General features: G+C 47.6%; 2 protein-coding genes across 2 annotated transcripts; one reads left to right on the top strand and one right to left on the bottom strand.

Moving 5' to 3' along the window:
- Window positions 1-383: 383 nt before the first annotated feature.
- PDZD3 (PDZ domain containing 3) lies at window positions 384-4,813 on the top strand. The gene is made up of 11 exons (XM_027835708.1): window positions 384-399; window positions 736-763; window positions 998-1,071; window positions 1,457-1,668; window positions 1,959-2,148; window positions 2,259-2,395; window positions 2,986-3,190; window positions 3,515-3,711; window positions 3,793-4,059; window positions 4,279-4,479; window positions 4,739-4,813. Exons 1-11 carry the CDS (start codon window positions 384-386, stop codon window positions 4,766-4,768), a joined length of 1,557 nt encoding a protein of 518 aa, XP_027691509.1. The 3' UTR covers window positions 4,769-4,813.
- A 1,349-nt stretch (window positions 4,814-6,162) lies between these two features.
- On the bottom strand, window positions 6,163-9,640 carry CCDC153 (coiled-coil domain containing 153). The gene is made up of 6 exons (XM_027835709.1): window positions 9,556-9,640; window positions 8,716-8,772; window positions 8,125-8,244; window positions 7,201-7,293; window positions 6,810-6,940; window positions 6,163-6,300 (listed from the first exon to the last, which is right to left on the bottom strand). Exons 1-6 carry the CDS (start codon window positions 9,629-9,631, stop codon window positions 6,172-6,174), a joined length of 606 nt encoding a protein of 201 aa, XP_027691510.1. The 5' UTR covers window positions 9,632-9,640; the 3' UTR covers window positions 6,163-6,171.
- Window positions 9,641-10,795: the final 1,155 nt, after the last annotated feature.

The following is a 10,795-nucleotide window of genomic DNA, read 5'->3' as shown; positions in this document are numbered from 1 at the left end:
ACCCAGAAGTCATTCAGGTATGGCTGCCAACAGGCTTTGGGGTATAAGGGGAACAATCTGGAGAAACGATAGCCTATGGTTTGCTGCAGGTTGGTGTTGTTTATCTCAACTTTATCTGTACTTCTTGGTTTGAAATACACAGAATGAACCATAGGGAGACTCTTGAAGCTGGCTGAACATTGGCAGATGGGCATCTTCTAGGAAAGTTGGGGCCTAAGAAGGGAGATAGGAGAAAGTTCTTCACTTCCCTAGAGGCAAGGTTCTCCTCCGTTAACCATTACCTCAGGCTGCAGTGTCTTGAAGGAGGCGGGGCTTGGGGAAGGAAAAGGAGGGTCAGCTGCTTGAGGTGGACCTTGTCCCTACCCTGAATGCCTGGCCCTGACATGGAAGCAGCAACAGGTAGAGAGCATGATGAAGTGCCCCCTAAGGAGGGGACCTTGGTGGGGGATGCTCAAGGTGGGGAGCCTGATACCTTGGAGTTAGTGGTCAAGGTGTGGGTATTGGGGAGGAAGTAATTATGACAGGATAAATATTTGCTCCATTCACATTCTATGTGTATCTCTACTTGTAGATCTGCGTCAGGGATCCCGGGGTTAGAGAAGGAGCTAGGGGGCAAAGGTGTAACCAGTATGGCAATGGGGTTCATACAATGAGGAAAGATCATTCTGGTGATATAATCCAGAATTGGTGAGGACATGTGTGTACCTTGCCCTCACCCTACTCTTTCCCCTCCAGATCTCCAGGACACAGCCACATTAAATCTGTGAGTTCCGTAAAGACGAGAGGGGAAATGTCCTCCCTACTCCTCTATGTTGAGGGGGATGGAAGAAAGGAAGAGAAGACAGGGAATATTGTTTCTGCTTTGTTTAGTGGGGGTGGGGGTGGGGCTGGGAAGGGGAGAAAAGGGATGGTTTTAGCTTGGGGCGGGGTTCTAGTGAAACCTGACTTGGGCATGATGCCCAGGATGGTATTATCCTTTCCACCTACCACTTTACAGGAAGTTTAAATTTAACCCAAAGCTGGGGATTGATAATCCTGCACTCTCATTAGCTGATGACCATGACCACCTTGGTAATTTTCTCTGAAAACACTATTCTCTTCTATTCTCTTCAAATTAAAAGTACCCCAACTTTCCCCCAAACACTTCCATCTCCATAGCAATCACTGTCTTCCATCACCCCTGAGAACATCCAGTCAGTTATGGAGGCCTTGTCAGTTTTTCCTCATCCCCATGCCATTAGAGTCCCCTAAACCCTACCCTATATGTGATAGGCACTCTCCCAATACATGTGTGAAGCACCTTATTCTCCACTGTTTCCCAGTTGCTTCTCCTGTGGTGGTATTTTTGACCTGTGCTCTAGAGGGGAAAGTAGTGTCCCCCTGGGAGATGGACAGTACCCATAGTGATAAACTGCCCTTCCTCACACTTTAAGTCTGGCCTCTCCTTCTCTGACAGATTCCTGGGGCCTTCAGCGCCCCCGTTTCTGTCTGTTGAGCAAGGAGGTGGGGGGGACATTTGGCTTCTGCCTGCATGAGGAGCTGGGCCAGACTGGGCACATAGTCCGAAAAGTGGAACCAGGCACTTCTGCTCAGCGCCAAGGACTTCAGGATGGAGACCGGATCCTGGGGGTCAATGGGGACATTGTGGAGCATGAGGACTACTATGGGGTAAGGTTGTTTAGAACAGGGTTAGTGCCAAGGAGAGAAAAAAAAAACCCATGGATTACAGAGGGCAGGTTGGTCACTCACTGGAGTAGTAGGTATTGTTAAATAAGCACCACTGAGTTCTCTCTTTCTAGCACAGGAAATGACCAGGGAAAGAGAGGAGTTTGGGGGAAGATCTAGAGACAAGTGGTACTCTCAGGAAAAAGAGAGGCTGTTTAAATAGGAATATGCCCAGACATGGACATCTGGAGGGGTTTTCCTTCAGGAGCTCCCACGGTTCCCTCCCTGCCCAGGTGATCCGGCGAATCCGGGCTAGCGGTCCCCGGGTGCTGCTGATAGTGTTGGCAGGGAACATGGAGGAGGTTGCTCGTGCTCATCGGACTGATGGTGCCCGTCTCTGTCCTGTCCTGGATTCTGGTGTCCGACCTCGGCTGTGCCATGTGGCGAAAGATGAGGGTGGCTTTGGCTTTAGTATCACCCACGGTGTGAGCTGGTTCTGAAGATCTGAATGGGGGGAGGCAGGCAGTCAGGGAGAAGGCTCTCTCAAAATGTCCTGGGCAGGCAGCAGCCTGAACCCTGTTGTCTGTTCCCAGGAAAAAGGGGCTTTTTCTGGTTGACTTTGAGCTGTGGAGGAGCAGCAGAACGGGCCGGGATCCCCCCGGGGGCTCGGTTGCTGGAAGTCAATGGGATCAGTGTGGAGAATTTCTCACATAGTCAGCTCAGCAGAAAGGTACAGAGCCTCTTCCTCTGCCTTTTCTGCTCCCCATCTGGACATCCAGAAGTCCTGTCTTCTCCCTTCAGTCAGCACCACATCCATAGGTGGGGAAAGTGGGAAGAAGGGTGAAGGATCTTCTCTGCCTAAGAAAGGTGTCTCCTCTCATCTGTTCTCATGCTAAACTAATCTCACCTCACCATTGGAGGATGTGCTTCTGATGTTATAATCAGAAGCACACTGGTTCTGAAGTCAGGGGACCTGGGTTCAGATCCCACTTCTGATGTACATACTACCTGTGTAATTTTGGAAGTCACAATTTCCCTGGGCCTCTGTTTTCTCATCTGTCAGGTGAAGGGTTTGGACTAGATGGTCTCTGAGTTGCCTTTTAACTCTACATCTATGATCCTATGCTGAACCTTGACCTCTCCTTTGAAGGTTCACACCAGGTCCCCTCTATTCCTATCCTTCCATGATGGTGCGTGGTGACCCAACTACCCTCAATGCCTCTTTTCCTGTGTTTGGGAGGAGAGGATTCTGGGGAAGCATCTGCTTTGAGCTAGTCTCTGGTCGTTGGGTATTTATGTCTGGTCTGGGGACCCCCACAGCTTCGGCAGAGTGGGGACCAGGTAGCCCTCCTGGTGGCAGGGCCAGAAGTGGAAGAACAGTGTCGTCAGCTGGGCTTACCCCTGGCTGCCCCCTTGGCTGAGGGCTGGGCACTGCCTGCCCGGCCACGCCAGCTGCATATAGAAAAAGGACCCAAGGGCTTTGGATTTTTGCTTCGAGAGGAGAAAGGCCCCAATGGCCAGCTTGGTAAGTGGGGAACCATGGACAGTATGGAATAAGAGTGGTGGGTGGGTGGGAAAAGTAGGTGTGGACATGCACATAAGCCAATATCTACCTATCCTCTCCAGGCATGTGGAGGGAGCTATGTTTCCTTCCATTCCTATACCCAGTTGTTAACATGTCCCCTTTTGAGCCTAAGGTCATATGTTCTTGTGTTGGCATAAATGGCGTATATGCCCTCCCCATACAACTCAGGAGAATATCCATTCAAGCAACAGGTCAATGTCTACCTATCCTGGGCTGTGTAACCCTGGGCTGAGGGAAGGAGCAATGAATATTTCTGTATCCCAGGGCAGTTCCTATGGGAGGTGGACCCAGGGCTGCCAGCAGACCAAGCTGGGATGCGGGCTGGGGATAGACTGGTTGCTGTGGCTGGGGACAGTGTGGAGGGACTGGACCATGAGGAGGCTGTGACGAGGATCAGGGCCCAGGGATGTCATCTCTCCCTGATCGTTGTGGACCCAGATGCTGACAGCTTCTACAGCATGGTATGACCTAGCACCTGGGGCATGGGGGGAAGCTAGAAGGTATCAAGACAGTGGAACAAGAGGTTTGTTCTATCCATTTAGGTCCGCTTATCTCCTCTCCTCTTCTTGGAAGATGCTAGTCCCCAAGCAGATGATCTGGCTTCTTCCCAGAAGCTTCCTTTAGTAACTGAGGAGGAGGATCAAGCATCCTCGGCAACAGATCTGGCTTCACCGCTTGAAGTTTCTACCTCCCTTGATCGTCCTGCCCTACCTAGCTTCCGTCAATGCCTTCTGAGCCCAGGGCCTAATGGTGGTTATGGTTTCCGACTCAGTTGTAGGGCTGACAAGGCTGATATCATCATTTCCCAGGTAACGTACCTTTGATCCCTTGATTATAGTTTCTATATCTAAAGTAGCCTCCTCCCCAGTTTTTCAAGAACCATGGAGAGCCCAGTTCATATCTCATCTTCCGAGTTATCTTGTGTTCCCTATCTCCACAATTCCATAGTCCCTTAGGGATGCCTGTTCTCCCTGTGCCCTTCCACCTTTGCACCATATCTGACTCTGCTGATTGGCCTTTGTTCCCAGGTGACCCCAGGGGGCTCAGCTTTCCAAGCAGGACTTTGTATGGGGGATGTGATTCTGGAGTTGAATGGACAATCTGTGAGCAGGGAGAATGTTCTTGAAGTCATGCAGCAGCTGAGTGATGCTAAGCCACCCCTTCACCTGAGGCTGGCAGCCCAGGGAAGACGAGGCATTGAGACCTGCAGCTCTTTAGAACCAGGAAAGGTGAGAATTCAAAAGTGTGGGGAGAAAGGAAGTGAAGCTGGGGAGGGCAGAGAGAGAAGGAACTACAGTATAGACCTCCCAGTATTAAACAGATGGACAGGATAGAGGGCACCAAGGTTGGGGAACTGAATTGCAGAATAGATTATACTCTATTCATGGGGATTCCTGCCCTGAGAGGTGGGGTGGGGTGGGGGAGGAAAACTAATGGCTATTGGATTCTAGGTTCTCAATCATTATCTTCTCTTATTTCTAAATCTAGGACTGGAGTCTTCCTTCTGAGAGGCTATAGAATATCTTATCTGGTGTGGATCCGCCTGTTTTTACTTTGTCTACTACACCTCCTTATCTAAGGAGTGGGTGGAAATTCCTGGGCCCAAGGGCTAGAGAGATGAGATGTCCTTGCAGGACTTCATAGGCCTCCTGGGATAAATCTCCTTCCTTTCCCAGGGCTTCACTCCCTGGGAAAGGGTGGGGGAAGTAGCTTTACCCAATGTTCTAGGTTTGCTCTGTCAACAGCTTCCCATCCATATTCCCAGCCAGGAGAAATGTGCAAGAGTTTGGTAGGAGGGCCAGGCGACACCCTAAGATAAAGTTTGTTTGTGGGAGAGTAGGACCTGCAGAGACTAAGATCTCCTGTATTGTATCTGAGGGGTGGAGCCAGTGCGCGCCACTGATGTGTGATGATGTTGAACATTCAATTAAAGTTGGAGACCAGTATCATAATCCCTCTGTGATATCTCCCTTTTCATGAGGTCAATTCATAGGGCTCTGGACCTGGGGCCAGGAAGGCCTGAGTTTAAATCTGGCCTCAGACATTATCTGTATGACCCTGGGCAGGTCACTTAGCCTCTGTTTGCCTCAGTTTCCTCAACTGTAAAATGGAGGTAATAATACCTATCTTCCAGGGTTGTTGTGAGGATCAAGTGAGCTATTTGTAAGCTGCTTAATAAATGCTTGTTTCCTTCCTTTCCTTGTGACCTATGGGGAAAGCAAGGGATACTGGGATTCCAGGGCAACAAGAATCTAGTGGATGTATACTTAGAACCTATTGAAATTAGCCTTTCCCACAAGTCTCGTTGCCTGTGTTTGTGTTGGAATGGAGGAAGGAAGAAGAAGGGAATAAGCATTTATACTGTGCTTACTGTATGCCAGGCACTGTGCTAAGCACTTTACATATATTATTTCACTTGACCTTTACAACAACCCTTGGAGGTAGGTGCTGTTATCTCCATATTGTAATTGAGGAAATTGAGGCAAACAGAGGTTAAGTGACTTGCCCAGGGTCACACAGATAGTAAATGTCTGAGGTCGGATTTGAGCTCAGGTCTTCCTGACTCTGGGCCCAGCACTCTATTCACTGTACCACTGAGCTGCCTCTGACACAAAGACCAAGATTCCTTGAGTCTTGGCGGGAGGAGGGGCTTGGGGGCATTATTTCTACAGATGGATTGGGTTTGCCCACATTTCTTTCCCCACAACTCAACAGAGAAAGCGTTAGTTGAATGTTTCTGCCTCCAGCCCAGTATGCTTTCTCCCACTAGTGGAGCTTGCTCTCATGCCAGCTTCACCTAGAGAAGGGGCTTGGGGCTTGGGAGGAGAAAAGCCCCCTGTTGCTTAGTGCCATAGCACAAAACCTTTATTGTTGGGAGCCCAGAAGGCCCTAAAGTCTTCTTTATAGGAAGGTCCCCAGCTTCAGAGGTCCAAGGGGTTGAGCCCAAATTGCTGAAGCTGTTCTTTGTGCTTGTCATGGAGCCTCAGAGCAGCTGTGTCCCACTCAAGCTTGGCTGTGGTCAGTTTGGCCAAGAGTCGATCCAGGCTGTGCTGTAAAGGAGGATCATCTTCTACTTGGTCTCAGCCCCACAGAAGAGAATAAGTGAATGATGCCCCACAATGGCTTTGGAACTGCACCTTACCTCCCACTGTTTTCTTTCTTTTTTTAAAAAAAAAATTTTTTTTTAAGGCAATTGGGGTTAAGTGACTTGCCCAGGGTCACACAGCTAGTAAGTGTCAAGTGTTTGGTCTGAGGTCCTCCTGACTTCAGGGCCGGTGCTCTATCTACTGTGCCACCTAGCTGCCCCCTCCCACTGTTTTCTTAAAGGCCTTAGTGTCAGGGGCCTAAATTAGCCGTGCTGCCTGACATATGCTACCGTGAGAGATAGAGGACTCCAGGTTCCTGTGCAAACGTCTCTTCCTTGCATCTCCTAGTCAGGTTTTGTCTAACCCAGTGACATATGAAGAGCTAGTTAGAAGCTGATTCATGAGCCCAGGGAAAGGGTGCCAAGATCTAGGAGGGAAAGGCCCAAGAACGATGCCAGCTGGATGGTACTTACATGTAGAATTTCTTCATACTTAGCCTCCATTTCTGTCACATAGGCCTGGAGCTGGGCAAGGGTCTTGTCTCGCTCTGCTAATGCCTGTTCAGCCTCTCCCTTAGCAGTCTTTGCCTCTCTCTGGCATGCCTCTAGGGAGCCAGGAAGAGGATTAATGAGGAATGTGAAGCCTGCTGGATGGGTGGCTCAGTGGTCTGGGGGAAAACCTGTCCATTTGCCATTTGCACTTTTCCAAGAGCCAGAATTCCATGGGATGTCTCACCTAAAAGAGTGCAGTCTCATCCCTTCATTCCTGGCAACCTCAGCTCATTGGTCCAGTTCCAGCCCTGCTATACCCCATTCTCAGATTGCAGACTGATCAGTTACCCACTTAGGAGACGGAGATTGATACCTAGCTCTTTCCGAAGGACCTTCACTTCCTCTTCCAGCTGATGCCTCTGTGTCTCAGCCTCTTTCCTCAGGGCTTGGTACTGACGACTCATCTCTTGGTGTATGGGATGGGAGGAGGAGTGGGAGGCACTCCCAGTAAGGAAGATCATAGAATTAGAATTGGAAGACACATCACTATCTAGTCTAGTCTCTACCAGAACAAGAACCCTTCCTACAACATACTTAGCTTTTGCTTGAAGATTTCTCATGAGAGAGAACACACTGCTTTCTAAAGCAGCCCATTCTACTTTTAGATAGATTTAAATTTTAGGAAGTTTTTTCCTTATCACACTTAAATTTGCTATTCTCAAGCTTCTACCCATTGTTTTTAATTCTGTCCTCTGTAGCCAAGAAGAACAAATTTAATCCCTTTTTCATGGGATGATTCTTCAAATATTAGAAGACAGCTACATTTCCCCTACAAGTTTTCTTCAGGCTAAAAATTCCCAGTTCCTTCATCTAATCTTTATGTCATGAACTTGAGGTCCTTCTGCATCCTGGTTGTCCTCCTCTGGATACTTTCCAACTTACATCCTTCTTAATATGTGGTATCCAGAAATGAACATGATACTCCATATGGGGGATGATAGTATAGGAATTTGCCTTGGAAAACCCCTTCCCATGGTTTAGTGATAATACATATAGAAAATCCTGCTTGTAAAGACATCAAAAAGGTAGAAGTTTGTAACAAATAGAGAAGAGAAAGGCAACCAGATCCCCTGTCCCATTCCAGGTCTACAATCATTGTGGGAGGGAGGGGTCACGAACCTTGGGACACCCCTTTCTAAGATCCCACAAGAGCCTCATCTAATTTATGCTGAGTGGAGAAAGCCCAAAGACAGAACCGGCAATAAGTTGTCCTACAGTCTGAGGCCCCTCCTCTCACCTGCATACACAGCCTCTCCATCACCCCGAGCCCCCTCCACCTCAGCCTCCAACTCTTGCAGCCTCTCTCGGAGTTGTCCTCTGCAGGCTATGGCCTGGCGAGTCTCATCCCGCCGGAGAGCTGGGGGTGGCACCAGTGAAGTCCTTAGCCCACATGGAATAGCCCATTCTCCCAGGATATCTTGTCATCCTCTTGCCAACACACATACACACACACATACACACACACACACTCACACACACCACTGTTAGACTCCTCTCCTTCCCACTCCTGGAGGCTCCAAGCTCCTATTTGCCCAATGTTTTAGGGGTCTCTCCATTTCCCCCAGCCCTGGAGTCCACCAGTCACTCTTTTGGAACAAATTTCTTCTTTACTCTGGCCCGTGGAAAATGGCATCCTCATATCTCTGTAAGGATTATAATTCTAATTCTAACCTTCATTACCTATACCTCCTACATAAACAATCTCCCTGAGCTATCTATTTAGCTAGGATCTGGTTGGGGAATTTGGAATAGGTACCACCTCCGCTCTCCAAGGAGTAAAGGGGAATATAATAACCTCCGAGGGGTACTTCCTCTAGTGTCCCCTTACCCAGATGGTCACGGAGGATCTCCAGCTCCAGGGCTGTTCTCCTATGCTTGATCTCAGCTTCAGCATCTGTCCTTGGCAAGAAGGAATCATAGGATCATAGATTTAGAGCTAGAAGGGACCTTATTATCTGGTCCAACTCCCTAATTTCAAGACAAAAAAATGGACGTGAAGTGAATTTGCCTAAGGTTACAGACCAATTCAAACAAAAGCCCAGGTCTTCAGACTCCTAGTCCGTGACTCCTCCTATACTACAAAACAGGAAGTGGGGGACGGTTTCATGGAAACCAGGTAAAGGGCCTAAACTGTTATAACTTCTCCTTTCTCATTCTCCCCTGCCTCCAACCCCCAAGTTTGGGGATCTGCTTGGGATTAAAACTAAAAGTGCCTGTTGTAGGCACATGCGAGTCTTTCTGGAGCTGGTGGTACGGGAGTAGGAGATAGTGACAGTTACAAAAATTAAGTGGTCACAAATAGGCTAGACTGACCCAGATGAGATTCTGGATCCCCGGTGACTCCAGGAGAGCCTGTATTTTGTTTTCATGCAGAATTTTGATCGCTGGGAATAGGAAGAGATGTGGATGGGTCTCCACTTGGGGAAACTGACACAAGTTCATCCTTCCCCATCCCTTTGGGGATCCCGACTCTCTGGGTTCCCTTGATATAAATGAAGGAACCAAGGCTAGGAGGACGAATAGGCTCAGGCTGAATTCCACCAGGGGGAAGGGGATCAGGACTCTAAGGGATGCTAGGTAGATAAAGCCAAGGAAGCCCCAACTTCTCATGTGTAGAGTAGAATCGCCTTCAAAGATACTGGCATTGTTCCCACCAGCCTCTACCCACTTGACTCATCTTGACTCTTGTTTTTCTTTTTCTGTCCCCCAGCTTTTGATACCTTTCCTTTGATTTTTGGTGGCATCTTGGTGTCCTATGGGAGGAAATGGGCACATTGTGTTCAAGCTTTGGGTACTAAGGAAATGCCCTCTCTACTCTCATTTCAAGATGACTTTCTTTGGTAGAATAATAATAGGTGATCAGGCTGTTTCGCTCTCATCCTCTATGTAAAAAAGTGATTCCTCTGAGTCCTCTTATGGAGAAAGTGATTCTTTGTATAAGGTTGGCTTTGTGCCAGCCTATGCCCCCTACTTCTCTGCCTCCCCCTACCTGTAAGTACCTTCCCAGCTATGCCTCCTATCTCTTCTCTGGTAAGTCTCTCCAAAGAACTCATGTTGAAAAGCAGTGGGATGGCCCAATGAGCTGGAAGACTGAGGAAGGGGCTGGATTAGGGTAACCAATCCAGATCAGCAGTGTAGGAGGTGGAGCTAGTGGCAGGAAGGTTGAGTTTCAGGGTTGCCTTCTGTCCTAGCAACCAAGAAATATGGGAGTTTGTAGGAAGATAGAATTAACTAGTGAGATTATTCCTACTCTCCACGTACCTCCGTCTCCTATTCCACATCCCAGAGAGAACTGCTGAAGAACGACTGGGGGAAGATTGGTTCAGATTTTTTTTGGAGACCATCAGTTTGGAACATTATAAATTTAAAAAAATTTTTAAAATAGTTTTCTTATGCAGATGATGACAACAGTAATGATAACTATTTGGTATTTGGTATAACTATTTGGCAAGATGAAAGGTTTGAGGTAGAAGATTTCTTTTTAATTTTGCTATCATTTGCTTTTATATTACCTTCCTTTCTCTGAATATATTCTTCCCCCACCCATTGAGTTCAAGTAACAAAGGAGAAAAAAGGAAAAAAAGTTCAGCAAAAGTAACCAACACATCTACATTTGATAGTATAATGTGCAACATACCTACAACCATAGTTCCCTACCTCTGCAAAAAAGGAGGTGAATTTTCTCATCTCTTCTTTCTGAGTACTCTTCCAGTTCTAAAATGACATGTTTTTATTGCATTTTTTTCATTCTTTCATCATTTATTTTTGGTTTTGTTTTACTTTTCACTGATATACTTTTATTTATATCACCTTCTTCTCTCAACATATCCCTCCCCTACTCAGAGAAGCAACCCTTTAAACAAATATTAAAAAAGACAAAAAACAGACTTCAGCAAAACCAATTGTCA

This window comes from Vombatus ursinus, unplaced genomic scaffold (assembly GCF_900497805.2).
Source record: "Vombatus ursinus unplaced genomic scaffold, bare-nosed wombat genome assembly UNPS02014816.1, whole genome shotgun sequence".
NCBI classification, from domain to species: Eukaryota; Metazoa; Chordata; class Mammalia; order Diprotodontia; family Vombatidae; genus Vombatus; species Vombatus ursinus.
This window is presented reverse-complemented; position numbering and strand designations above follow the sequence as displayed.